Raw genomic sequence first — 27878 nt, forward strand, 5'->3', positions numbered from 1 at the left:
TATTAAATGGAAATTAAATACTAATTTGTACAATTACCTATTTAAAGCCTATCTCCTCACCTAGACTGAAAGCTCACTGAAGGCAAGGAAATGTCCATTATTTGTTCACTTAATTTTGAGGACCTAGCAGGTAGTTAGTATGTATTAGATGAATTTAACACAAGTATCTCAATCTCTTCATAAAATGGGGTTAAAAATTTTTGCTCTACTTGTATCTTGGGTTTTGTCTGTGGAGCAGGTGAACCAACATGTATATACAGAAAGTGCTCTGAACAATATAAAGTACTTTACACACAAAATGCTGTATATACACATGAATACATATGTTTATCTTCCGCTGGGTGCAGATTTTGTGTCATGAAAGGGGCAATTGATAAATGATCTGTGAATATAAACATTTACCTGGGAATATATATGCAATTTGTATCTCCTCTTACAACTTTTTAGAAGGTGGGAATGGGGTTGGATAAATTGTGCCAGCCTCATGGATCGGCAGTATGTGATAACCTTCAAGCTATAAAAACAGGCTGTTCTGTCTACTGAAATTCCACCTGGAACAAGACTTCTCTATGCTAGAACTAAATCAAAGCACACACGAAAATATTCTACATATAAGAAAATCTTAATAAAATATTTGTTCTTTGGAAGTAAATCAGAGTGTTTTTTCTTTAAGACCATTTCAAAATCAGAAGGCACCTATAAGTAAACACTGATATGTATTTCCTGAGATAAAATGTAGTAGCAGTAAAGTAAAAAGTAGTACTAGCATATAGGATTCTTGTGCCTGAGATATAACATGATGAGTAAGCAGGACTAACAGAGAAGAAAGACACCAATAATTACACACCAGTGTCTCTGTAGTAGTAGCAAGCTGTCTTTGCGCCACAGGTACACCCTTCATGTATTAGTTAATTTAACCTTTACAGTATCTTCATAAAGTATGTTTTGTTTTTAAGGGACAGGGAACTGAGGTTTTAAAAAATAACATCCCTTCTCAATGCTTCATAACTTGCGAGGGGCAGAGGGAGGCTTTGAAGGAAGTCCACTCTCCTGGTGTCCTGTTGAAACCAAGCTTGGAATGGAGTGATCCAGGCACTTCAAGTGGGACTTAGAAAAGGGCATCAACACAATAAACAATACATAGTCAACATGACAGCTTTCAATAGCTACCTCCCCAGAATAATGAACATTTCAACAAAGTGTTCTTTGACTAATAAAAATATCACTGCTTATAAAACAGATTGATACCAAGAAAATAAGAACTACATCTTAACAGGGCCTTAATTTGGAAAAACCTAATAAAAAAGAATATTTCTGATATCCTACCTCCATGAAGTATTGGTTCCAATGCCGCATGGAATAGCACTTCCCCCAAGGTACACTGGACTGCAACTAGACGTGATCAACAGATGGAGAAAAATGAAATTACAAAAAAAGGAAACATGAGAAATTAATTTGGCCTCATTGAAAAAAATTGGGGCTCAAAGCCTGTAGCTCAGTGGCTAGGGTGCCAGACACATAAACTGGAGCTGGCAGTTTTGAATCTAGTCCAGGCCTGCCAAACAACAATGACAACTACAACCAAAAAATAGCCAGGCATTGTGGCTTCACCTGTAGTCCCAGCTACTTGGGAGGCTGAGGCAAGAAAATCACTTAAGCCCAAGAGTTTGAGATTGCTGTGAGCTGTGACACCATGGCAACAGCTTGAGACTGTCTCAAAAAAAAAAAAAAAAGAAAAATTGGCATTGTTGACTCTATGTCTTTGTAATCAAATTATATATTTTTCATAGCAAATCAACTATTTCAAATAACATATAGTTATTCCAAGATAACTGCTTTATTGGATATAACCTGTACATTTAGGAACAGTCAAGGAATTAAAATGAGCTGCAAAAAATGTGTTTGCCAAATAATGGGGACAAAGTAAACACTGAAGGATATAACAGAACATTAATTTTGAGAAAATGTTCACGCTTTTTTTTTTACATGGCAGAAAATTATTTATAATAGCAATACTCTCCCATTTAATTTCCTTTACCCTAAGAGGTCACAGACCATAAGAACACTAAAGATAATTGCTATTGGTCTTTTTCCTGAAGGCCAATCAGTGCTTTGTTGTTCAATGTCACTGTTGTTTGAATGGTAACAAAATCTACTAGACTAAGCTTAAAGTGTTTGCTCACTAGTGTGTATAATTCACCAAAGCAATCTCAACTTACCTTTTACCAAAGGCTTGAATGGAAGCTTTGACAGATGTGTTACCTGAAGATTTAGATTTTAATTTCTGTTAAAAAAACAGAACAATAAAAGGCCAACGGTAACTTAGAGAACTATAACATGAAAACTAATATTCTTTGTTTTATAACAAGAAATACTTTCTAAATGACTTAAATACAAATTTCAGTGGGATAATTTTTAAGTTTCTAAAACAAAAACAATGATCAAAACCTTTTAAAGGCAAAAGGGAAAAAGAACTCTCCAAGGAATTTGTGAATTACTCTAACTTTTAGGCTAGAAAATTGATATACTGCCATTATTAGCATGCTAAGATTTAGAGTCACTTTATAACTCTTTGGTTAATACTGGAGTTAATATGAAGGATGTGCTATTTAAAACTTCATTGTAGAAAAATTCAACTAAGAAGAAAAAAAACCTCAGACTCACTTTTAAAGCAATGAATGGTACTCACATCAATTAAAATTAACCTAACCAAACGCCTGTGTAACTTCAAAAATATTACTTTTGATCCAATGGAATAGTATCAACCAATAGATGTTTGAGGAAAATGTAGAGCTACCCAGTCACAATTATACAGTAGTTCCTATATGGTTACATAACATCATCATCATTAGGAAGCTTTTATTAAGTGTTAACTGGTATATGGTACCAAATAACATGAACCAACCACATACTAGGACCACCGCCAAGGAGAGGAAGTGAGATGGAGAAAAGGCAATTTAAACTATGCACAGACATGCCTTTACTTTACCTACTGGGTGAGGAAATTTAATAGAGGCAAAAATATTTCATTTTACCATTTCTTAAGTCTTTTTATTTGATGTAAAGCAGAACTGGAAAAATTTTTGGTGTATGTCTGAAAAACAATGATTTGCATGAGTCTCTTTATTTTGGTGAGCATGTTTCATATACCACCCAGACTCACACTTACGACCCTAAGCTGGTGCACTGTGATGGTTGTTGGTTCCTGGGCTTTCCAAGAACAGTTTAAAAATACAATAGAATGGGAGAGCAGAGGGTAGGATGGGGAGCAATACTTTCAGGGCATACTGTAGCTTCTAAGGACGATGTGGGTGGCCTAGATCCTTCTTTTATTTCGTCATGATTTAAGAGCTACTTTTTTTTTCAAATTAGTATATTTTAAAGCCAAATCAGATAAGTATTTATTTTCCCTTTCTAAAACACCTTGAAATGAAAAGATAGTGCCTCATCATATATAGATATACACTATAGTAATAAATGAATTCTCAGATAATAAACAGCAATAAAAACATCATGTATTTTTTTCTACTAATGATTAGTATTACTAATTAGCACTACCATCCAGCACTTATGATATATTCTATTTGCAGAGTACAGCTGACTTTTAACAACAGGGGTCTGAACTGTGCAGGTTACCTATCTGTGGATTTTTTTCAACCCCCAAAACAATCAAAACTACAGTTTTCAAGGAATGTGAACTTCTGTATATGGAGGGCTGACTTTTCATATAGGCAGGTTCTACTGAACCAACTATCATACTTGAGTTTGCTCAGTCTACTGAGGAATTACTATTTATTAATGCTATTGTGTTCTCATGAATCAGCTGGGTATCTGCTTATTAATTAATGTCAGATGAACTGAAAATGTTATATTTAGAGAAATTCAGATCTTAAAATTTAAGTCATTTTATTTTTAGTCTGGCTGACAAAATGTTAAGTGCCCCCTATCCATATCCTTACCGCCACCACTACTTAGTGATTTTTAGTCCACTGTTTTGCTTTTATCTTTCCTACCTTTTAAAAAAAAGCTCTCACCCTATGTTTATTTCGTAGAGTTTTTCCTTGTGGTCTTTGCAAATTAAGACTTCTACTTGGTCTTTTTCTTTTAAATCTAACAAATATATTTCACATGTACCATATTATATTAACATACACTGCTGGTGTGAAAAATAAATGATACAGTCACCTTAGAAAACAGTTTGGCAATGGGTAGAAAAGTTGGAGATGAGAACATCTTATGATTTAGGAGTTCCTCTTCTAGATTTATACATCCTACAGAAACTCTTGTACATGGGTAAAAGAAGATAGGTAAAAATTTCTGATGAAGCATTATCTGTCATAGTGAACAAATGGGCATGATCTAAATGTCCATCATCCAGGGTAGTGGACAAATAAACTGTAGCAGAGTTATACAATGGACTATTGTACACAGTTAAAATTGATTATGGTATATAAATATGTAATAAAAGTATAAAAGTATGGATGGGAAGGATAAGTGATTACTTTTGGGAAGAAAAGTGTTACATCAGGGTTTGGAGGTCTTAAACTATATTTCTAATTTTCATTTCTTTTTTATTTTTTGAGACAGAGTCTCACCTTGTCACCTGGGTAGGGTTCCGTGGCTTCCTAGCTCACAGAAACTTCAAACTCCTAAACTCAAGGGATCCTTCTGCCTCAGCCTCCCCAATAGCTGGGACTACAGGCGCCTGCCAAAAAGCCTGGCTAGTTTTTCTATTTTAGTAGAGATAGGGTCTCACTCTTGCTTAGGCTGGTCTGAACTCCTGAGCTCAAGCAATCCACCTGCCTCAGCCTCCTAGAGGCTAAAGGATTACAGCCTTTAGCCACTACCCAGTCTAATTTGCATTAAAAAAAAAAAGCCCAGAGAAGCAAATATGGCAGAATTTTAAGATACCTTTAGTAGGGATGGCTGTCACATTATTTTCTGAACTTTTTATACAGTCAAAATAGACAAACATTAAAATATTAACAATTTAGTTATTTGGTTCATGGGATAACAACAATGGCATTGCATCTGAGATGCTAAGCACATTTCCATAATAGAAGGTGTTTGTTTTTGACCTTTTAGAGAAGTGTTCTTAAATAAATATAAATGACCTTCTTGATCTGTGAGTTGAATTTCACATTAACAGCTTTCCTAATTTTGTATTCTTGCTGAGAATTAAAGTGGGAAACAATTTCTTTAAGTAATTGTATTCTCAGAATTCAAAGGATTACCGATAGCTACTTGTACCTTACAATTTAAGACTATTCTAAATACATCTTGAAATAATGAAAAATGACTACACATTTATAACACTTGACTTACACAGGTTTTTTTGTCGAAGTTGGGCTCTTCAAATATTTCATTAATAAGACTGTCAAGATCATCTTCTTTTTTAAATGTTTCTGTTGATCTGAAAAAAAAAAAACACACACACACACACACAAATCCCACCTGAAGCTTAAGAGCAGATAAAGTCAGTATCAGAAGAATTCTGTTTAAAGTCCATTAACACAGTTGATGATGGAAAGATAAATGTGACTTTTTTTTTTTTTTTTGCTACAGACATCTCCTAAGTTTGTCTGAGACAAAGATACAGTTTATTAGGTACAAATTCACATATGCACATTACTATTACATACCTAAATAAGATATTTAAAGCTATATATTCAAGAGAAAGCTGGGCACATAGTTTTCTGAATTCCATCAAGCACTTAGAGAATATAAAATATGTATAATTATAAGAACTTGATACTGTAAATAAATATAACTTTAACCAGTGTTTCTAATTTTTTCCCCCAAGGATTCCAATGAATCAAGTAACCATATCTCTTTATTTAAGGAGCTAAAGGTTATGTAATCAAACCCCAACTCCTAGTACTATTTGTTAGACAGTATCTCAACTACCTCTTTACTTTCTGCAGGCAAAGCCATCACTGGATTACTAACATAAACTGTTACTGCACAGCCCATTCATTACCTGACACTTACTGACTGTTCACTAAATGCAGGGCCACACTGTCTCATGTTTTTACATGAAGATATCTTTATTACTTCTACTTTACAGATGAAGAAAAGGCAAAGATTCAGAAACGTGCCCAAGGCCACATAAATAGTGGAAGGAATAACTTAGAATTGAATCGAGGGCAGTGCATGCACCTAACACTATATGAGATTAACTCTCTTCAGCGTTTATATGTTGTAGATGCTGCACATCAATTTCTTAACTTCATCAGATCATTTAATTGTTCTAGAAGACAATTTTTTTGACAAGCTATTTAATTTTAGAAACACATTTACTATGATCATTCTTTTTTTTTTTTTTTGTAGAGACAGAGTCTCACTTTATGGCCCTGGGTAGAGTGCCGTGGCCTCACACAGCTCACAGCAACCTCCAACTCCTGGGCTTAAGCGATTCTCTTGCCTCAGCCTCCCGAGTAGCTGGGACTACAGGTGCCCGCCACAACACCCAGCTATTTTTTGGTTGCAGTTTGGCCGGGGCTGGGTTTAGAACCCGCCACCCTCGGTATATGGGGCCGGTGCCTTACCAACTGAGCCACAGGCGCCGCCCACTATGATCATTCTTAACATTAGGAATATAGCCTTTCTTTGTTACTGCTTGGAGTAAGACAATTTAACCTAATATAAGAAAATCCAGGACTTAAACTGAAAAGCTTCTGTACAGCTAAGGAGACAACCTACACAATGGGAAAGGATGTTTGCGTATTTTGAATCAGACAAAAGCTTGATAACTAGGATCTATAGAGAACTCAAATTAATCCACATGAAAAAAGCCAACAATCCCATATATCAATGGGCAAGAGACATGAATAGAACCTTCTCTAAAGAAGACAGATGAATGGCTAACATATGAAAAAATGTTCATCATCCTTATCTGTTAGAGAAATGCAAATCAAAACTACCCTGAGATATCATCTAACCCCAGCGAGAATGGCCTACATCACAAAATCTCAAAACTGCAGATGCTGGTATGGATGTGGAGAGAAGGGAACACTTTTACACTGCTGGTGGGACTGCAAACTAGTACAACCTTTTTGGAAGGAAGTATGGAGAAACCTCAAAGCACTCAAGCTAGACCTCCCATTCGATCCTGCAATCCCATTACTGGGCATCTACCCAGAAAGAAAAATATACTTTTATCATAAGGACACTTGCACTAGACTGTTTATTCCAGCTCAATTTACAATCGCCAAAATGTGGAAACAGCTTAAATGCCCACCAATCCAGGAATGGATCAACAAGCTGTGGTATATGTACACCATGGAATACTATTCAGCCATTAAAAAAAAATGGAGACTTCACATCCTTTGTATTAACCTGGATGGAAGTGGAAGATATTATTCTTAGTAAAGCATCACAAGAATGGAGAAGCATGAATCCTATGTACTCAATTTTCATATGAGGACAATTAATGACAATTAAGGTCACAGTGGGGATGGGGGAAGGGGAGAGCAGAGAGAGAAAGAAGGAGGGAGGGGTGGAGAAAGGAAGAGCAGGGAACGGGTGGGGCCTTGGTGTGTGCCACACCTTTAGGGGGCAAGACAGGATTGCAAGAGGGACTTTGCCTAACAAATGCAATCAATGTAATCTGGTTTATTGTATGCTCAATGAATCCCCAACAATAAAAAAAAAAAAAAAAAGAAAGAAAATCCAGAGACTGCTGTCTCCTTTACTCTTATTTTCTTTCTCTTTAGACTGGCTTCTTCCCTTGGGTTAGAAGTATTCCCAAGACTTTTCAAAGAAGCACTCTAAAAAGTTCCTGTCTCGAAGGCTGACACCCTTTCTTACTCAGTAATGAAGAGTGGGTCATAGCCATTATTCCTACTTCTGTGCAAGATTAGATTTAGCACCAGTTAAGGGTTAAATCTAGATGGGATTTCTCAATCTTGGAATTACTGACATTTTCGGCCTGATAATTCTTTGGGATATGTGTGTGTGTTGGGGGGCGGGGGGAGGGCTATTGTGTCTTATAGAAAGTTTTCAGTATGCTTGGCCTCTACTCACTAGATGCTATTAGTATACCTTTCCCTGTAGTCATAATAAAAAATGTCTCCAGACATTGCCAAATGCCCTGGGTGGCAAAATCATCACTGGTTCAGGGCTACTGAACTAGTTTAAATTATTTACTCTTAATGAACTTCAGATATTTTATCTGCTAAAATGATATCTAGGCAATGATTTAAAACTGCTTCTAGGTGAAATAATTCTATTTCTGGCTTCTACATCCTTCAACTATAGTGAAACTCTTTTTTCAAATGTTACCACTGCCCAAATCATTATATTCAATAGTCTTTCTCAGTTCCAACTCTCTTTAATTTTTCAGAAGCACCTGGCACTCTTGGGTACCCATTTCTTAAATTTCTTTTATGACAGCAGGTTTCTAAGATGTTCTCTTAAAATTCTCTCTGCCTCTGATTTTCAGGACATACTCTCTGGGCTCTCCTCTCAGGCAATTTAACAATTTCAAGAATCAGATACATTCCAACTCTACCAACCTAATACTGTCAGAGCTTCAAACTGTCCGCTTAAATAGATTCTGGTTTGTTCCTAGATCACACAATTTTATGATGTTTACACTTGCCTATGCTTTGTTAGAGTGATAGTAATTTTTAAAAAGCTAGTATTTCATTGAAAACTCATAATTTTAGAAAACAGTATAATGCTTTTTGATGCCCTAGTAATCTTAATCAAATGTTAACAAGCTTTTATTGCTTCCCTTCTTGACTCTGCTTCTTACATTCTCATCTTTTTTTTTTTGTGGTTTTTGGCCAGGGCTGGGTTTGAACCCGCCACCTCCGGCATATGGGACTGGTGCCCTACTCCTTGAGCCACAGGCACCACCGCATTCTCATCCTTTTTAAGATATAGTTACTGTTGAAAATAAAAGGTATAACCAAAATCAACAGAAACACTTGAAACCTATACTTAAATATGATAGGTATGTGTAGAAAGCTTAAATTTAGATCTACCATTTCCTGGAAGGTTTGGCAATATGACTTTGGGTAAATAGCTATTTTGTAAGCCTTGGACAGTGAAATGGGGATAATAGTATTTACCTCATGGGTTTGTAGAGATTAAATGAAATAACATGCATAAAACGCTTAGCATATAGAAAGTACTCAATAAATGTTGGCTATTCTTATTACTATAGCTATTATCTAGAAGTTTATCTTTAAATATTCCTATCTGTATCATCCTGAACCACTTTATTCCTATTAGTTCTACTCAACTGGTACCAGTCTTTTTTTTAACTAATCACATATTTTTCTTTATCATTTTGAACATTTTAACAAGTTGCATGTTTTGACCACTTATATTAGCAGTTGTTCCTGGTATCCAGATGTAGCTGCTCATTTACTGTGTTACTTGCTATCATTTTAAGAGGCAATTTAAGTATTTTCACTCTCACAAGGCATACAGAGTACACTGCTATACAACTTGAAGTTAGTCTCCTGTTAATAATTGCATAACATAAATCGCTTCCTAGCTTTTAAATATCAATTTTGGCTCCAGGCAAAATTTTAATGTATGACATCATATATGCCTGGGAGATTCTATATTTAGTATTAGATTTACAGCTTTTGCAGCTGGTTTTTGCATAATTTACAACTATATCGCCAGATAAAAAGTGTTCACACAAATGGCAACAGTATTGGTTCCCTATAGTTTTTATAAATTATTGAATATAGTATTGAAAAAATCTAATGAATTAAGATGGAATGGGTACTAAAAGAATTATGAATGGATTCTAGGAGTGTAATAACAGGAAAAGCCATACTTGGGGAAGATCCACATAAGTAGCACTTTTTAGTTTGAGCAGCCTGCTCTAAGACATCCTACCCTCTGCCTGCTAATTCTATGATGAACAGGCTCAGCAAAGCTCTTTGATAGATTCTCTACATCCCTCATAGGAGCAAATAAAAAGAACAACAACGGAAAAAAAACTGCAAAGTAACACTGCTGTGGGACAGAGATGGTAGATGTGCTAATGGATAGATAAGGAATTCCAGTACACAGGCTAATAATATATAGGTCAAAGAAAGTGATACTTTTATAAATATTCAGTCAAATGAGTGTTAGTGCATTCAAAGTAGTCATTCTAGTTGGCCCTACATTTATGTTTTAAAATGGTGCAAACTTAACGAATTTTAAGAAATTCTGTTTCTGGACTCTTTTAGAATCTTTTCAATGCTTTTATTTTGTGAAAGTGAATTTTTATAAATAAATGTCATTGGAAGTAAGCCTGGTGAATTGGGTAGTGAGAGAGTTGGGAAATACTTCTGGGAACACACATTCACCAACAAAGCAAAACCAAACCAAAGATGCAGCTATAAAATTAACAAAAATAACATTCTTGTTTTGATCCAAAGCTGCCTCTGTGTAATTTCACAAGCGTTTCCAAAATATTCTAGGCAAGAGGCAACGTCTAAAAGATTCTAGCAAGAGTTACTGCAGAGCCTCCCAAGTCATCACTTTGAAGGGCAATATTCACTGATGCAAACATTTGGTTCTTTAGGGGTGTAAGGGGGAAATGAAGTGAAGGATAGTCCTACTATTTATGATTATAAGGAGAAAAGAAAAGACTGACAAATTTAAAGAGCACATTTTCCGGATCAACGACTAGAGACTGATCCGGAAATTTCCCCAAAATTCCATACGGAATTTGGCGATCTGTTGGTACCCTTAACCTGGGGGGGGGGGTATGGACTGAAGGAAGGCAGTTCAATTAATGTTCACGATAAATAACCCCTCATCCTAACTCCTTGAGGTTAAAACAAAATTCAGCTAAGGTAGAATAGAACAAAAATCGTTTCTTCTTCTTTAGCAACTGCCGGAAAGACTGGCCCGAGGAGTAGGGGTACTCAACAACAGTTGAGGTTCTCAGACAGGGCACTCCACAGCGGGATGAGAAAGGCTTGGCGGGACAAAAGCAAAATCTGTTCGAGGTCAGCGAGGCCCTTTGGGGGCTAAGGAGGGGGGCCGTGAGTTGCACCCCCGCCCCCAACTTCCCCGCCACTGGGCCCTCCTGGGCTCTGGCCCAGGCAGAGACGGGCGAGGGACGCCGCTCTCCGGGGCGGGGCATCAGCAAAAGGTTCTAACAAGAGTTACTGCAGAGCCTCCCAAGTCATCACTTCACAGGACAGCCAGCTTCCCGCGGCTTGCCCGGGGGCGGAGTCTGGCAGGCTGGATGCCACAATGCTGGAGGACAGAGTTGGGGAGTGAGCTGTCCCAAGAGTGGGGGACTGAGGGTCTAAACTCTAACGCGGGGAGGATCTGGAGATCACGGGCACGTTTCTTCTGGATGCGGCGGCGAAGGGGCAGCTTCAGGGCCTGGAACAAGGCGTTACCAGAACAGTCCACCCTCCCGCCCATTAACCTGAGAGTCTCTTTCTTCTTGGTTCGGTTCCGGTCGCTGCTGTGGGTGCCGCCGCCACAGTCTTTGGGTCTCTCGACCATGCCCAGTTTCAGCGGGTCGGGTCTGCAAAACTTGGACTCGACTTCATCCAAGAGCTCGTCTAGATCCTCCGCCATCTTGAATCGTCAAGGTTTTCCCCTTGCTCTGGTAGCCACAGCGCCTAATGGTTGCCAGGGGCGACGCAAGGACCCGCCGCGCGCCTAACCCTGACAGCCCCGCGCATGCGCGCTCCGTCCTAATTCAACCCGGGATGCGCGCGAGGCCTCGAGCGAGAGGACGTGGTGGGTGGGCGAGGCGGGTCGGCGCGGGGCTGCCCTCCGAACCGGAGGTCGGAGCTGTCTTTTACTATGTGGCCGCGCGACGCTTTCCTTTTCTTCCTCCAGGTTGTCTGACGTGTTTTGTTTCACTTTCCCTTCCTGGGCCCAAGTTGTAACCACAAGCCGACTGTCTTGCTCTCTCATTCACTCCTCCGTTTCGGTTCCTGTTGTGTTCCAACTGTTTGTAAATTCTTCATATCTGAGGAAGATTAAAGGAGAGCGCGCTAAAAGAAAAACAAATAGCTGCAGCAAGAAAACGTTCTCTTTTCGTAGTCGGCAGGATTCGAACCTGCGCGGGGAGACCCCAATGGATTTCTAGTCCATCGCCTTAACCACTCGGCCACGACTACTGCTAGTACCAAATTTGGCATTGAGAATCTATGTAGACTCTTTACAAGTCTGTTGCAAGAACAGGTACGTTTGGGTCTGTAGAAAAACGTTGCTGTGCTGTTCCGTCTGCTAAGAGCATATGTGAATGTTACGGCTCAAATAATTGTAGCTGTTTGAAGGACTCTTAGAACATATCTCGTCCAACCCTTTCTATTCCATCAGAAAAAACTGAGTTGCAGTCAAATCAGAGAGAGAGAAAATTAGATCGAGGAAATACCGATTACTGCACATCTACCTGCTTGCACAAGGACAGAGCCATTTCCAGGAGGGAACTGGAAACCTTGGGGCGGCCGACCGGCTTCCTGGCTTCCTTGCATGGCTGGGCCATCACCTTTCACCTCTCTGGGGTTCTCTTTGACAAATAGCTCTCAGGACTCCCCACCCACCAGGCATTAGAATGCTGTTACCCACAGATTACTATTCTCTACGAAGGGTCAGACAGTACCACCGTGCCATAAAAGGACTACTTTGAAAAGTACAAAGCATGCTGCAAGTGTAAGGTATTATCGTTAGCTTGTGCTAAAGTGGGATAGCAAAGAATTTCCCTTGGAAACTCTGGAGAAACAGTTTGATCCAGACGATTTTTTTTAGCTTCATTTATTTGGTTTGTTGTTTGTTGAAGATATACTTAATGTCTGTGAAAGGGAATATGTACGCTGTGCTGTGAGTTAGTTGTATCTGCTCACTAGAGCCCACCTGTACATTTTCATGAATTTTGGAAGGAAGTTGTTAAATGCAACCCCTTATTAGAAGTTAAATTATGTAAGCAAAGGTAATACTCAAAATTCATTACATTCGAGAGTGCCGTGCCGTCACACAGCTTACAGCGACCTCCAACTCCTGGGCTTGGGCGATTCTCCTGCCTCAGCCTCCGGAGTAGCTGGGACTACAGGCGCCCGCCACAATGCATGGCTACTCTTTAGCATTTTTATTGTATTTTTTAGGAGACAGGGTCTCGCTTTGTCTCCCTTAGTAGAGTGCTGTAGGATTATAGCTCACAGCAACCTCGAACTCTTGTGCTCAGGCGATTCTCTCACCTCAGCCTCCCAAGTAGCTGGGACTATAGGTGCCTGCCATGACACCCTGGCTATTTTTAGAGCTGAGGTCTTGCTCTGGCTCAGGCTTGTCTCCAGCCTGTGAGCTCAAGCAATCCACTGGCCTCAGCCTCCCAGAGTAGCTGGGATTACAGGCCTGAGCCACCATGCCCAGCCCTCTTTAGCGTTTTCATTTCCAGATGTGGCTTTTAGCATTAAAATGAGATTGTAAAAAGGACAAAGTCATGTTAAGAACAATGTGTGTGGGGGAGACAGTGCCTGTGGCTCAGTGACTAGGGCACTGGCCCCATGTACCAAGGGTGGTGGGTTCAAACCTGGCCCTGGCCAAACTGCAACAAAAAAATGGCCGGGTGTTGTGGCGGGCACCTGTAGTCCCAGCTGCTCCAGAGGATGAGGCAGGAGAATCGCCTGGGCCCAGGAGCTGGAGGTAGCTGTGAGCTAAGGTGCTGTGACATCAGGGCACTCTACCGAGGGTGACAAAGTGAGACTCTGTCTCAAAAAAAAAAAAAGAACAATGTGGGATCTTTCCTTGCCCCAGATGGTTAAGGTTAAATTCTGATAAGTCTGGTTCCTTTGCTACATGGTCTTAGAAAAAAATTACTCAAGTTTGGCCCCTCCTCATTCAGGTATGGGCCCAATTCCAGCAGCTAGAAGTTCCTTCTTTTTGCTTTTCTGTCATTAATTAGTCTGGGTCTTGTAGCCCCATGTTGCCTCCTTTGGTCAGAAGTGAGGCCCAAATCCTGTCCCTAACTGACTCAGAATGAGTAGAGCATGTCCAGATGTCCTCAAAGAGTATCAAGTTAAAAATGCAAGGCTAGCAAAATGGCTGACACCTGTAATCCCAGCACTCTTGGGTGGCCAGGAGGGTGGATTGCTTGAGCTCAGGAGTTCGGGACCAGCCTAAGCAAGAGTGAGACCCCCCATCTCTATACTAAAAATAGAAAAAATAGCCAGGTGTGGTGGGCTCTGGTAGTCCCAGCTACTGGGGAGGCTGAGCCCAGGGGTGTGAGGTTTCTATGAAGTAGGCTGAGGCCATGGCACTCTACCCAGGGGGACAGGGTGAGACTCTGTTTCAAATAAAAAAAAAAAAAAAATTCATTACATTCTAGTTATTTTACTACATTTTACTGTTTATGCTGTTGAGGTTATTTACATCTATTGTATCTGAATCAGACCAACTTTGAATATTATCTATCAGCAAGGCAACACTCCCCTTTCCCGTAGAGCCACTCTGGTTAGTCTCCCTACAGCTTTATTTCAGCTATTAGAATCTTGGTATATTGTATGATTCCCTACTTCTTAAATTTTTTTTTTTTTTTTGCAGTTTTTTGGCCGGGGCTGGGTTTGAAACCCGCCACCTCCGGCATATGGGGCCGGTGCCCTATTCCTTTGAGCCACAGGCGTTGCCCCCTACTCCTTAATTTTTAAACAATTTTTAAAGTTTTTCCCCCCAACCTGTTGCCTTTTCAGGGGATTGTACCCAGAATTGGACTCTGGCAGAAAGACAAGAAAAAGCCAGTTGAAAAAGCTGCCCTTGTCACCAGGTTCCAGAGGGAGTGATGCATAGTTGCTACCCAGCTTGACAGGCTTAAACGAATGATATGATTTTTCCTTAGAAGAAATCTGAGGTGATATGTACCAGTGTTTAATCTCATGTGGAAATTTTGCATTGAGATACAGTGATAAGGTAAAAGAGGAAATGTTTCTCATTTTGTGTGTTTTGTTTGTGTGAATATTAGAAAGAAATTGAAACTTGTTTCCTCCTTTCCTTGCTCCCACCTTTATTTGACTAAAGCACCATGTGTAGATTATCTAGATGAGTTTGGTCTGAAAATTTCATTTATGGGTCATTCAGCTGTCTAGTGGGTCTCTTGATGTTTGTCGTGTTTTCTTTCTGTTTTGCTTCTGAGAGAGAAAAATCAAATTCAGAGTCCACAAGGAGAAATGCCACATACCACGTAAGTGTGACACAAGTATGATCGTGTGATAACTGTAAAATGATAGTGCACTATTAACATTTACAGATACCGGGTAATTTTCACTGGACCCTAAAAGATGGATTGTGGATGTACAGGGTGAAGTTAGATACGGCTTTAGAAGAGTCTACATTTGTACAAATCATATTAGAAGATAATTTTTTCAAAACCATGTTATATATTCTCTTAGTATTTTCTTTTTGTTTTTGAATCGTTTTTCTTATTTCTTTAATTGTTAATATAGTGTAGACAAGGTTGTGAATCCTGGTACCCTATGTCTTTCCTAGTTATGGAGAGCATGCCGAATGTCAAGTGTTTCATAAAGGTGAATAAATAGGTCCCTTAAAATGATACAATTATTGGCCAGGCTGGGTAGCTCACACCTGTAATCCTAGCACTCTGGGAGGCTGAGGTGGTAGGATGGCTTGAGCTCATAAGTTCAAGACCAGCCTGAGCCAGAGTGAGACCATCTCTAAAAATAGCTGGGCGTAGTGGCAGGCGCCTGTATTCCCAGCTACTTGGGGTTTGAGGTTGCTGTGAGCTGTGATGTCATGGCACTATACAGAGGGTGAGACTCTGTCTCAAAAAAAAAAAACAAACAAAACATAAATGATACAATTATTAAACACAGTGAAGGGGCATGCCATCTATTACTATATTTACTTAGCATTCTTTTTTATACAAAAAAATCTAATGTTTATCTCAAATAATTGATATTGTCAATTTCATTACATTTGCTGATACAGTGTTTAGTATTTGAGAAAATATTTGATAATTTAGTAGTGTTTTTATTTTTTACGTTTTTATTTTTAAACACACAGTAAGTTGATCCTTTTCATCTATTTTATTAATATTTTAAGACAACTAGGTGTCTCTTTGGAGACAAAGCCCTGTTGGCTTTTCCAAGTAGCTTAAGAATGCTCTGAGGCTGTGTTCTCATTGGTGATATTATAAATGAGTTAGAGGGGGTGATACAGCTGCTTCTGTTGTCCACATAGCTCCAGGTCAAACCTTTTAGTTACAAGGTGTTTTATAATCCTCCTGAATATACACATAATAAATTGCAAGGCTTCTTTGAGTTCCTGCATATTTAAGTTTAATTTTCTCAGCCCTGCTTTCTTTCCTACTCTTTGTAGGCCTTCTATATACCCACTGCTGGGCCATGACATTTGGTGTGAACAGAGGCATTCTCCTGGAACATTCGCAAGCCTCCAAGCAGCTGATGTTGTGGAAGAAATTGGATAGCACCGAGGCAGCTTCAGTTCTTTTAAGTGTTCCTTGAGTAAGGCCTCGATGTCATATAGGTAAATTCAGTCCAGAACACACAGAATCTTTATTGGAATTTGCACATTCATCTCTCACAGCTGTGGAGAGTTTAGACTAATCACAGTTCTCACTGGGATACTATCATCTTGGTAATTTGAAAAAGGACCAGGAGCCTGCAGGCTTGGAACATCTTGAGAAAACTCTGGCTCTGAAATACATCATCACATGTAGGGGACACCACTTGCGGCATCATCGCAGAGAGCTTAAGAATGCTGAAATCAAGCATTTCTCTGGCATGATTTCAAATGGCTTGAGAAATCTGAGAACATTTTTTTTTTTAAACTGCAAAACAGATTCTTTCCTCTTCCATCAGCGCGGTTGCTGTCAATGTGTCCAGTGTTAGCTGCCAGAAATGAGCATAGCCTCTTAATGTTAACAATGCCAAGGTTAACGTGGCCTCCAGGGGCTCTCCCAAGAATCTGGTAGGGTGTATTTTGACCCACAGACACGTTCTGGAGATGTGCACCTCCTTAGTCTTTCTAGTCTCAATACATTTCTCTTCAGCAGCTTGGATAAAACCTGTCACTTTTTGCTAGACCTTCTCATGCTTTGGGGCCCCTCAGACACCATTTTTCATTGACCCCATGTGTCCATGTGGTAGAGCTATATTCAAAGTTGGTATTTGGGAAGCAGCTTCTGACAGCATGAAAGCCCAGTGAACTACAGTCATTTGTTCAAAAGGCCAGGATTTGCAGATATGCTCTAAGACTAATATAATTTTTGACCCCACCCAAACGGATATTTTATCACCATCCACATAGCAACCAACAAACAGATCAGCCTGAGGAGGCAAGTGCTAATGGCTCAAACCACTCAACCCTCTGAGGAGTAGGAGTTCAGCCTCATTTTGAGACTTTCACATTAAAATGTTTCTTTCAGTTCTATAGTTCTTTTATTTTGTATCATTTTTTTGTTTATAATTTTTAACCTTCAGAAAGTTAAACCTGATTCAAGAAAAAGAAAAAATGATCAGTTGGTGCAACATGGGAGCAGAGTAGGAATTTCAGCCAGGCATTATAATGAAAGCAAAGTGAAAACCAAATTGACAGAGGTGAATGTGAATGTTTCACAGGTCTGGGCTGAAATTTGGTGCCTATTAGACTTCCATTTCCCTTGACTGGCCATATTGTCTCTTAGGGAGGAATCAGGGTTTTAAGCAGACCAATTCGCTCTATTTGTTTTTAGTTGCTTTTTCACATGTCAACCAATCTTTATGGCCTTGAAAAGGCACCTGTTGGTATCTACCTTACCACTGCCCAAGGAAGTTTGGGGGCTGGAAAGGAACTTAGTGATTATGTACGAATGTCTTTTATAGATGAAGCAATCAAGGCCAGAGAGGTGAAGTAATTTAGAAATTCTTTGATTATTCAGAGATTTTCTTTGCAACTGTTCATTGCAGTATCTTATTTCATTACCATGCTGGTTATTCTGCATAAGACTATTTCCAGTGGCTATAAAATTGATGACACGAACTTAATATCAGATTGTTGTATTGTGGAAACCTTTCTTGCCTGCATTGACATTATTAATAAAAATATCCTTCATGGTCTTACCTTCTTTAAATCTGGCCTATGCTACTCTAATGCATCTCTAGCTCTGTAGATGGTGATTATGTCTAGACCTGACATAATGGATGAGGACACAAGCTTCTGAAGGACAGGCACTATGACTCTTGTATATTTGTTTCTCCTATAGTGGTAGGAAGAGAGGATGAAGTGTGGCTTTTGAGAACATCTAAAATGAAATCCCATTATGGAACTCGTTTTTAGTAGGGAGGTCAGGAACTCTCTCTATTCTAATAATGATGCTGTCTCTTAAGACTTTGAGTCAGAAGCCTGTAGTGATAGTAAGTTCTTCCATTCTGCAATTCTCCTTTCTTACTAACATGGGCGCAGACTATCTGTTCAAGCCACAGAAGCTCATAGTTGAAGAAGAAGGTACTTCATTACTATCTAAGTAATGAAGTACTTTGCTCTTTCCATCATTAGATTTGGAATTGGACTGAATGGTGTAGGTCTGCTGTCTATTGAGCAAAATGCCTCATTCTGTCTTCCCCGTGAACTCCTGTGGATGGCCTTCTCTTCTCCCTTTAGATTGAACACCATTTCTATTTTTGTACTGGAACTTTGTCAAAACCCCAAAGCCTTGTCCAGGGCTGTAACAGTTTCCTAGGGCTGCCACAGCAAATCATCACTTAAAACCACAGAAATTTGTTCTCTCAGTCTGGAAGCCAGAAGTCTGAAATTAAGGTGTGAGCAGGACCACACTCCTTCTAAAGGCTCTAAGAAGGAATCTGCTCCTTGCCTCTTCCAGTTTCTTTCTGGTGGCTATTAGAATTTCTTGGCCTTCCTTGGCTTGTAGCCACCTCACTCCAGTCGTTGCCTCTATCTTCATATTACCTTCTCCCCTGTGTGTTTATTTTATAAGGATTCAAATGATTGCATTGAAGCCTACCCAGATTATTCAGGAGAAGCCGCTATTGTTAAGATCCTTAATCAGGAAAAATCACCTTTTTCCAAATAAGGTCACATTTATAGGTTTCAAGGATTTGATGGGAATATCTTTTGGAGGGACATTTTTCAGCCTATCTTGAGGGCCCTGATGAATTCCTGGCCTGCTGGCCTCTCACCTCTGGTGTATCAGCCCTTTGTCTCTCTTAGTCCTAAGGTATGTTTCAACATGAACGAGTCTGTCTGGAATCAGATTGTTACCCATTTGACCATGAGTATGTCCATAGCTTGCACATTGTTGCTGCCTCCCTGGGCCTTCAGTTCCAGCCCCTTGGGTGTAAGTGCCACCCTGGACCAGACCCAAGCTTGCCTTTACGTACTGTGATTTAGCCTGATGGACTTTTTCTTTTCTTTCTTTTTTCTTTCCTCCCTCCCTTCCTTCCTTCCTTCCTTCCTTCCTTCCTTCCTTCCTTCCTTCCTTCCTTCCTTCCTTCCTATCATAGCTGTGTACATTTGTGCAATCAAGGGGTACAATGTGCTGGTTTCATATACAATCTGAAATATTCTCATCAAACTGTTCAATGTAGCCTTCATGGCATTTTCTTAGTTATTGTATGTAGACATTTGTATTCTGCATTTTCGCCTGTACCCATTCTAAGATGCACCGTAGGTGTGGCCCCCCCATTACCCTCCCTCCACCCTAACCTCCCCACTTCCTTCCCCTCCCTTGGCCCTTTCCCCATAGTCTTGTGCTATAGTTGGGTTATAGCCTTCATATGAAAGCTATAAATTAGCTTTATAGTAGGTCTGAGTACATTGGATACTTTTTCTTCCATTCTTGAGATACTTTGCTAAGAAGAATATGTTCCAGCTCCATCTATGTAAACATGAAACAGGTAAAATCTCCATCTTTCTTTAAGGCTGCATAATATTCCATGGTATACACTGATGGACTTTTTTTCTACAAATAAGCCCAAGGTCAGGTCAGTGCTCTTAGCCTGAGCTGTATTGGAATAGTTTCTGTTTTCTTGTTAGCTTGGCTTTGAGGTCTCTCTCTGCATACCTCAAGGCAATGATTGTGTTAGGTATTTTATTGTCATATCTGTACCATGATTTATTGCATACTTACTATATTCTGAACTCTTTTCTAAACTTATTAATATTTTATTTCATCATTACAGCACAACACATAGGAACAGAGAGGTAGAAAGGTAAACAGGTGAAGTTATTAATATTTGCCCAACTGTCTTATAATCTAGGTTCTGCAATTTAGTATAACTGTAAAATTCATGTTCATTTTACCATGCTGTACTATATTTTACATATTTTTATTATTTATCTTGTTATCATCTCTCCTCTAATGAGGGTAACAAAACCAAACTGAGATGAGGATAGGAATTAACTGTCTTTGATTTTCTAATTAACTTACAAAGATTTGGCAGAACAAATTTACTGAGCCAGACAACTTGATTCTTTTTTTTTTTTTTGTAGAGACAGAGTCTCACTTTATTGCCTTCAGTAGAGTGCCATGACATCACAGGACTCACAGCAACCTCTAGCTCTTGGGCTTCAGCGATTCTCCTGCCTCAGCCTCCCGAGCAGTTGGGACTACAGGCGCCCGCCACAACGCCCGGCTATTTTTTGGTTGCAGTTTGGCTCGGGCTGGGTTTGAACCCGCCACCCTCGGTATATGGGGCCAGCGCCCTACTCACTGAGCCACAGGCACCACCTGACAACTTGATTTTTAAATTCTTATCTGGGGGGGATCTTTCCAGTTCAGAGTCTATGAATGTATATGAGTTTATAATACTCTTCACAGTTTGCATTATTCTACATTTATTGTAATTCCCCACTGTGTATAGAATCAGTCTGTACTTTCTTAACATTCTCTAGGAACCATCCTACATACATGGAGAAGATAAGACATGAGTGTGAAGAAAAATAGTAACAAGTTCACTTAGCCAGGAAAAGTTTAAAAGTCTGCATTTCAAGGACGGAGTTATGCATTGAATGTACACACTGGCCTATGACTGAAATCCAGAACAATATGCATAGTCTAAGTACAGTTAGACTGAAGCTCTTAGAACCAAAGGCTATTAAGTTCCTTGGTCTTTATTTTAGCCTTGATTTTAGTTCTAGCCCTCTTAGAATGTTGTAACTTGGATGAGCTGTTGAACCGTCTTATTTTTAGTCTCCTTATCTGTAAATTGTGGCTAGTAAATACAGCAGAACCTCAGTAAGTTGACTACCCAAGGGAAAAACTGGTCAACATATGGAGGTGGTCAGCATAAGGAACTAGGCCTACTGTACTGATATGTACATATGATACATGTCTGGTCTATGAAAATAGGTCAACTTAAGGAAGTGGTCAATGTGGGGAGGTGCTCAACTGTGGAAGTTCTACTATACCTGATTGCTTACCATGCTTTAGCTTTCTATGGTACAATAAACTAAAATTTTAAAATAGTTGCTTTCTTAATCTAAAGGAAACAATTGAAAGAAAGGCAACACACACCTCTTTTCTTTGGCTTAATCCATGGTGGAACATCATCACTTGTTCTCTCTGCCCTCAGCAGGGATCCTCAAAACCCACTTCTGACTTATCCACCTATTTCTTCTACCACCTTACACACCTCCCCAAGGCTCAAGCAACTCTTTGGTGTGTGGGTTTGTTTTAAAGTAATAGACTAACTCCTCTCTGGTTGGTTCAGTAATCTGTCTACTGCAAAGCAGCATCCTGCCTTTGGGGAGAAAACAATTAGGCAAGTCCAAAGCTGAGGATGATTTTTTTTGCCTTTTGGGCTCATTCTTAGAGGCCATCCTGACTCTCTCTCAGTAGCTCCAAAATTCTCTTGCTTCCAACTTGGCCTTCCACTCAGCCCTCAGAACATCTCTGCTATGTAACTACTGAATTTACCATCCCTGTGTTTTCTTTTAACAAATGAAGAACCTCCCAGTCAAAGAAGATAAACAATGCATTCAAGTATATTCCACCCTAAGCTAGTAAATAGAGGAAATGAGATTGAAATCCAGCCCCATGTGACATGACTTTTCATTAAATTAATTTTTGTGTGTGGTGTTAGGTAAGGGTCCATTCTATTCTTTGGCATGTAGATATCCAGTTTCCCCAGAACCATTTGTTGAAAAGACTATTCTTTCTCTATGGAATGAGCTAGGAACCCTTGTCAAAAATTGTTTGACCATATATGCGAGGTTTTTTTCCTGGCTCTCAATTCTATTCCATTGGTCTATATGGGTGTCTTTATGCTAGTACCACACTGTTTTGATACTGTAGCTTTGTAGTAAATTCTGTAATAAGGAAATGTGGGTTCCTTATTTTGGCTAGTTGGGGTCACTTGAAACTCCATATGAATTTTAAGATTGGTTTTCTATTTCTGAAAAAAATCATTGTAATTTTGATAGGGATTGCATCGAATCTGTAGATCACTTTGGGTATTAAGTCTGGCAATTCATGAATTAGGGATGTGTCTTTATTTATTTATGTATTCTTCAGGCTTTTTAAAAAAAATCAGTGTTTTGTAGTTTTCATAGTATAAATCTTTTACCTCCTTGGTTAAGTTAATTCCTAAGTATGTTATTCTTTTTTGTGCTATTATAAATGGAATGGCTTTGTGGTTTCCTTTTCAGATTATTCTTTGTTAGTATATAGAAATGGAACAGACTTTTGTATATTGATTTTGTATCCTGCCACTTTGTTGAATTCATTTGTTAGTTCTGACAGTTTTTTTGTGGAACATTTAGAGTTTTCTCCATAAAGATCACATTATCTGTGAACAGAGATAATTTTATTTCTTCCCTTTCAATTTTGATGCCTTTTATTTGTTTTTCTTACCTAATTGCTTTGGCTAGAACCTCCAGTATTGTTTTCAATAGGAATGGCAAATCTAGGCATCCTTACTTTGTTCATGATCTTAGAGGAGAACTTTCCATCTTTCATTATTGAGTATGATGTTCTCTATTGCTTTTATTGAGATAATTTCCTTCTATTCCTACTTTGTTGAGTGTTTTACCAGGAAAGAGGGTTAAATTTTGTCAGTTCTTTCTCTGAATCTATTGAGATGATCATGTATTATTTCTCTTTCATTCTGTTAATGTGGCATATTACATTGATCAATTTTTCAGTATTGAACCATCCTAGCATTTTAGGAAACCTGCTTGGTTATAATATATAATCCTGTTAGTATACGATTGAATTCAGTTTGCTGGTATTTTGTTGAGAATTTTTGCATCATTGTTGATAGGGATATTGGTCTATATTTTTCTCATATATCTTTGTCTAATTTTTGTATCAGAGTAACCTTGGCCTCATAGCATGAATTAGGAAGTGTTCCATTTTCTTCAATTTTTTGAAAAAAATTGAGGAGAATTAAGTATTTGATATAATTCACAGGTGAAGCCCTTAGGTCTAGGGCTTTTCTTTGTCAGGGGGTTCTTGATTACTGATTCAGTCTCCTTACTATTTATAAGTCTATTCAGATTTTCTTTCTTTCATGTATTAGTATTGGTAGGTTTGTGTTTCTAGGAATTTTTCTATTTTTGTCTAGGTTATCCAATTTGTTGGCATGTAATTGTTCATAGTCTTCTTATAATCCTTTTTATTTATGTAAAATAAGTAGTTATGTCCCCATTTTTATTTCTGATTTTATTAATTTGAGTATTCACTCCTTTTCATTAGTTCATCTAGCTAAAGGTTTATCAACTTTCAAAGAAAGTTGGTAAACCAATAAAACCAATAAAATTTTGGTTTTATTGATTTTTCTATCTCTAATTTATCCTTATTATTCTTTCCTTCTGCTAGCTTTGGCTTTACTTTCTTCTTTTTTTCTACTTCATTGACTTGTAAACTTTGGTTGTTGATTTGAGATTTTTCTTGTCTTTTACTGTAAGCATTTACAGCTACAAATCTCTCCTTTGCCACTGCTTTCACTGTTTTACATGTTTTGGTATTACTGTGTCTTCATTTGTGTCTGTACCTAAGTATTTTCCAACTTTCCTTGGAAAGTGATTTTTTCCCTTGATCCATTGGTTAAAAGTCTGTTGTTTAATTTCCAAAAATTAGTTAATTTTTAGTTTTATATCTGCTATTGATTTTTAACTTTATCCCATTGTGGTTGGAGAAGATACTTTGCATGATATCTGTCTTTTAAATCGATTGGGACTTAATTTGTGGCCTAACACATGGTAGAGCCTAGAAAATATCCTATATGTATTTGAGAAGAATGTGTATGCTGTCATTGGTTAGGGTGCTCTCTATATGTCTATTAGATCTAGTTGGTTTATTGTATTGTTTGAGTCCTCAGTTTCTTTAGTTATCTTCTGTCTGATTGTTCTCCATTACTGAAAGTGGGATATTGAAAGGTCCAATTAATGTTGTAGAACTATTTCTCTCTTCAATTCTGTCAGTTTTTGCTTAACATATTTTGATAGCCTGTTGTTAAGAGGGTAAATGTTTTTTCTTGTAGGTACTGACTACATGAGTGTGCTTAGTTTGTGAAAATTCATTAAACTTATATACTTTTATTTGTGATTTTTTTTGAATGTAAGTTGTTTATAAAAGTTTTTAAAAAGTAACTGGTGAATAGAAAGTGTTAGAATAAGTTTTGAATCCTGACTCACTGCTCATAGAGACTAGGAAATCTCTTAAGTTCTCCATTTGTAGAGTGGTGAACAGAGATAATGATACTTGCCTTAAAGAGACATTACATGTTATTGATAGCTAATGAGATTTTTAAAAATGGTACCCACCTCTTTAATATCCAGCGTCAACTTTAGAGCATATTTTCATTATAATAGGAAAAAAATAACTTGAGTACATCTCTTAACTGTAAAAGTATATGATCAGCAGATACCTCTTACCCCTGGGGGAATATTATAGGAGATTTTTTGCTTTTGGTTTGACAAAGGTGGCCTCCTTACCATAGCCCTTGGTTTGTAGAACTTGTCCTGAGTAGAAGTTGGGCAGTTTTGCCAAGGGGGCAAGGAGACCCCTGGAAGGAAAGAGATAAAGTCATTGACTCTGGGAAGGGTTAACGTCCTTAGACACTGATGTATTGACTTGGACTGGAAAATAAACCAACTAAACCCAATTGAAGACTTACACAACACAATAAACCAAACTAGAAGTTTGTTGGAAGGAAAGAACACTAGGGGCCCTAGAATGGACTTGACCATGGACACTTCTGGCTTGGTGATCTGGATTCAGCACTGGGACTCTATCAAGGTCTCATGAGAAGAGGATTATTCCTTCTTAGCAGATCGCTGAAGCAGGGCCCCTCTACACCCAGCCAGCTGGGTGCAATTTCAAGCTTAGGAATGACACTTAGTCTATCCAGTTAGCAGAAGGCTAGAATTTTATTTTTAGTTTATAGTACTATCAGTTGTTGAAGCATACATCCTGGTTAATAATAACAGATATCATTTATTGGGTACTTACTATGGATCTGGAATGGAGACTGCCCTCTCTCATGTACCAAATTATTCCCTTCTTCTTCCTAGACATGTGACTGGACTCCCTTTCCCAGCCTCTGTTCCATTTGATGTGTCCCTGTGACTAAATTCAGAGCAGAAACACTGTGACACTTGTGGGCTTAGGCCTCAGGACAAAGGATCACTTCATGCTTCTCTCTCCTGCTACTGGTTGAAATGCCATAGTAATCCAGCTTTGACCAGGCAGGTGCTCACAACATCCTAGGGGATGACAAAGCAACACAGTAAAGAAGCTTGATATCTGAATGACAGTGTGGAGTTGGGCATCCCTGCTACCCTGCACTGTTCACCCTGGAACTGTTACGTGAGGAAAAATAGCTTCTTTGTCCTCTAAGCTTGCATTTCTCTAACTTTAATGGGAACAAGAATCACCTGGAGATGCAAACCCTAATTTAGCAGGCCCTGAGTAGGGCTTTAAATTCTGCATTTCTGAGTTCTTAGGTGATATTAATGCTTTTGGTCCAGGATCTATAGTTTAAGTTCCTCCCTCACAAATTCGTATTTAATTGGTTGGAGTGGGGTCCAGGGTGAGGGTACTAAAAAACCCCCAAATATCAAAAATTTTTCCAGATGATTTTAATCTACACCAAGGTTGCAACCCAAACAGAGGGATGGAACATTTTCTGATGGTGCAAAGATCCACTTCCTTTTAGTTCTTCTCTACAGTCTTTTCATCCTATCTTCTCATTAGCCTGTTATGGGTAATGCTATTAAAACTGCCAGGAGTAGCTGTCTTCCTGAATTTCATTTCATTCAGAAACTTCTTTTATGTCACCTTTTTTTCTTTTTCTTTTTTTTTTATTGTTAAATCATAGCTGTGTACATTTGTGCAATCAAGGGGTACAATGTGCTGATTTCATATACAATCTGAAATATTCTCATCAAACTGTTCAACGTAGCCTTCATGGCATTTTCTTAGTTATCGTATGTAGACATTTGTATTCTGGATTTATTAGGTTTCACCTGTACCCATTCTAAGATGCACCATAGGTGTGGCCCTACCCATTACCCTCCCTCCACACTAGCCACCCCCCTCCCTTCCCCTCCCTTGGCCCTTTCCCCATATTCTTGTGCTATAGTTGGGTTATAGTCTTCATATGAAAGCTATAAATTAGCTTCATAGTAGGGCTGAGTACTTTGCTTCCATTCTTGAGATACTTTGCTAAGAAGAATATGTTCCAGCTCCATCCATGTAAACATGAAAGAGGTAAAGTCTCCATCTTTCTTTAAGGCTGCATAATATATTGTCCATGGTATACATGTACGACAGTTTGCTAGTTCATTTGTGGGTTGATGGGCACTTGGGCTTCTTCCATGACTTAGCAATTATGAATTGGGCTGCAATAAAAATTCTGATACAGATGTCTTTGTTATATTGTGATTTTTGGTCTTCTGGGCATATACCTAGTAAAGGAATTATAGGATCGAATGGCAGGTCTATTTTTAGATCTCTAAGTATTCTCCAAACATCTTTCCAAAAGGAACGTATTAGTGTGCATTCCCACCAGCAGTGTAGAAGTGTGCCCTTTTCTCCACATCCACGCCAACATCTCTGGTCTTGGGATTTTGTTATGTGGGCTACTCTTACTGGGGTTAGGTTGATATCTCAAAGTAGTTTTGATTTGCATTTCTCTGATGATTAAGGATGATGAGCTTTTTTTCATGTGTTTGTAGATTTTGCATCTGTCTTCTTTAGAGAAGTTTCTCTTCAAGTCCTTTGCCCACCCTGAGATGGGATCACTTGTTCTTTTCTTGCTAATATGTTTGAGTTCTCTGTGGATTCTGGTTAGTAAACCTTTATCGGAGGTAAAACCTGCAAATATTTTTCCCATTCTGAGGGCTGTCTGCTTGCTTTACTTACTATGTTCTTGGCTGTGCAGAAGCTTTTTAGTTTGATCAGGTCCGAGTAGTGTATTTTTGATACTGCTTCAATTGTCTGGGGAGTCCTCCTCATAAAATATTCACCCAGGCCGATTCCTTCAAGAGTTTTCCCTGCACTTTCTTCAAGTATTTTTATAGTTTTATGTCTTAAGTTTAAATCTTTTATCCAGTGACAGTCTATCTTAGTTAATGGTGAAAGGTGTGGGTCCAGTTTCTTTTACAGATCACCAGCCAGTTCACCCAGCACCATTTGTTAAATATGGAATCTTTTCCCCACTGAATGTTTTTAATTGGTTTGTCAAAGATCAAATAACGGTAAGTAGCTGGATTCATCTCTTGGTTCTCTATTCTGTTCCAGACATGTACTTCTCTGTTTTTTGCCAGTACCATGCTGTTTCGATCACTATTGATTTATAGTACAGTCTCAGGTCTGGTAGAGTGATTCCTCCTGCTTTGTTTTTATTTCTGAGTAATGTTTTGGCTGTTCGATTCCGTATAAAACGAAGTATTATTTTTTCAAGATCTTTAAAATATGACAA

General features: G+C 38.7%; 1 protein-coding gene, 1 long non-coding RNA gene and 1 other non-coding gene across 4 annotated transcripts in view; 1 reads left to right on the top strand and 2 right to left on the bottom strand.

Moving 5' to 3' along the window:
* Positions 1–12153, bottom strand: part of CFAP418 (cilia and flagella associated protein 418) — a 29843-nt gene extending 17690 nt beyond the window's left edge. For both annotated transcript variants that reach the window (XM_053559353.1, XM_053559352.1), the window contains exons 1-4: positions 11399–12153; positions 5326–5413; positions 2220–2284; positions 1327–1392 (exon numbers count right to left, since the gene is read on the bottom strand). In XM_053559353.1, coding sequence (XP_053415328.1) covers positions 1327–1392; positions 2220–2284; positions 5326–5413; positions 11399–11553 — 374 coding nt within the window. In that variant the 5' untranslated portion in view covers positions 11554–12153. The remainder of the gene's footprint in view (positions 1–1326; positions 1393–2219; positions 2285–5325; positions 5414–11398) is intronic.
* Positions 1–27878, top strand: part of LOC128563858 (uncharacterized) — an 89068-nt gene that overhangs the window by 51984 nt on the left and 9206 nt on the right. The window lies entirely within an intron of this gene.
* TRNAS-AGA (transfer RNA serine (anticodon AGA)) lies at positions 12023–12104 on the bottom strand. The gene has a single exon. It is a non-coding gene; the product is annotated as a tRNA-Ser (tRNA).

This window comes from Nycticebus coucang, chromosome 13 (genome assembly GCF_027406575.1).
Source record: "Nycticebus coucang isolate mNycCou1 chromosome 13, mNycCou1.pri, whole genome shotgun sequence".
NCBI lineage: Eukaryota > Metazoa > Chordata > Mammalia > Primates > Lorisidae > Nycticebus > Nycticebus coucang.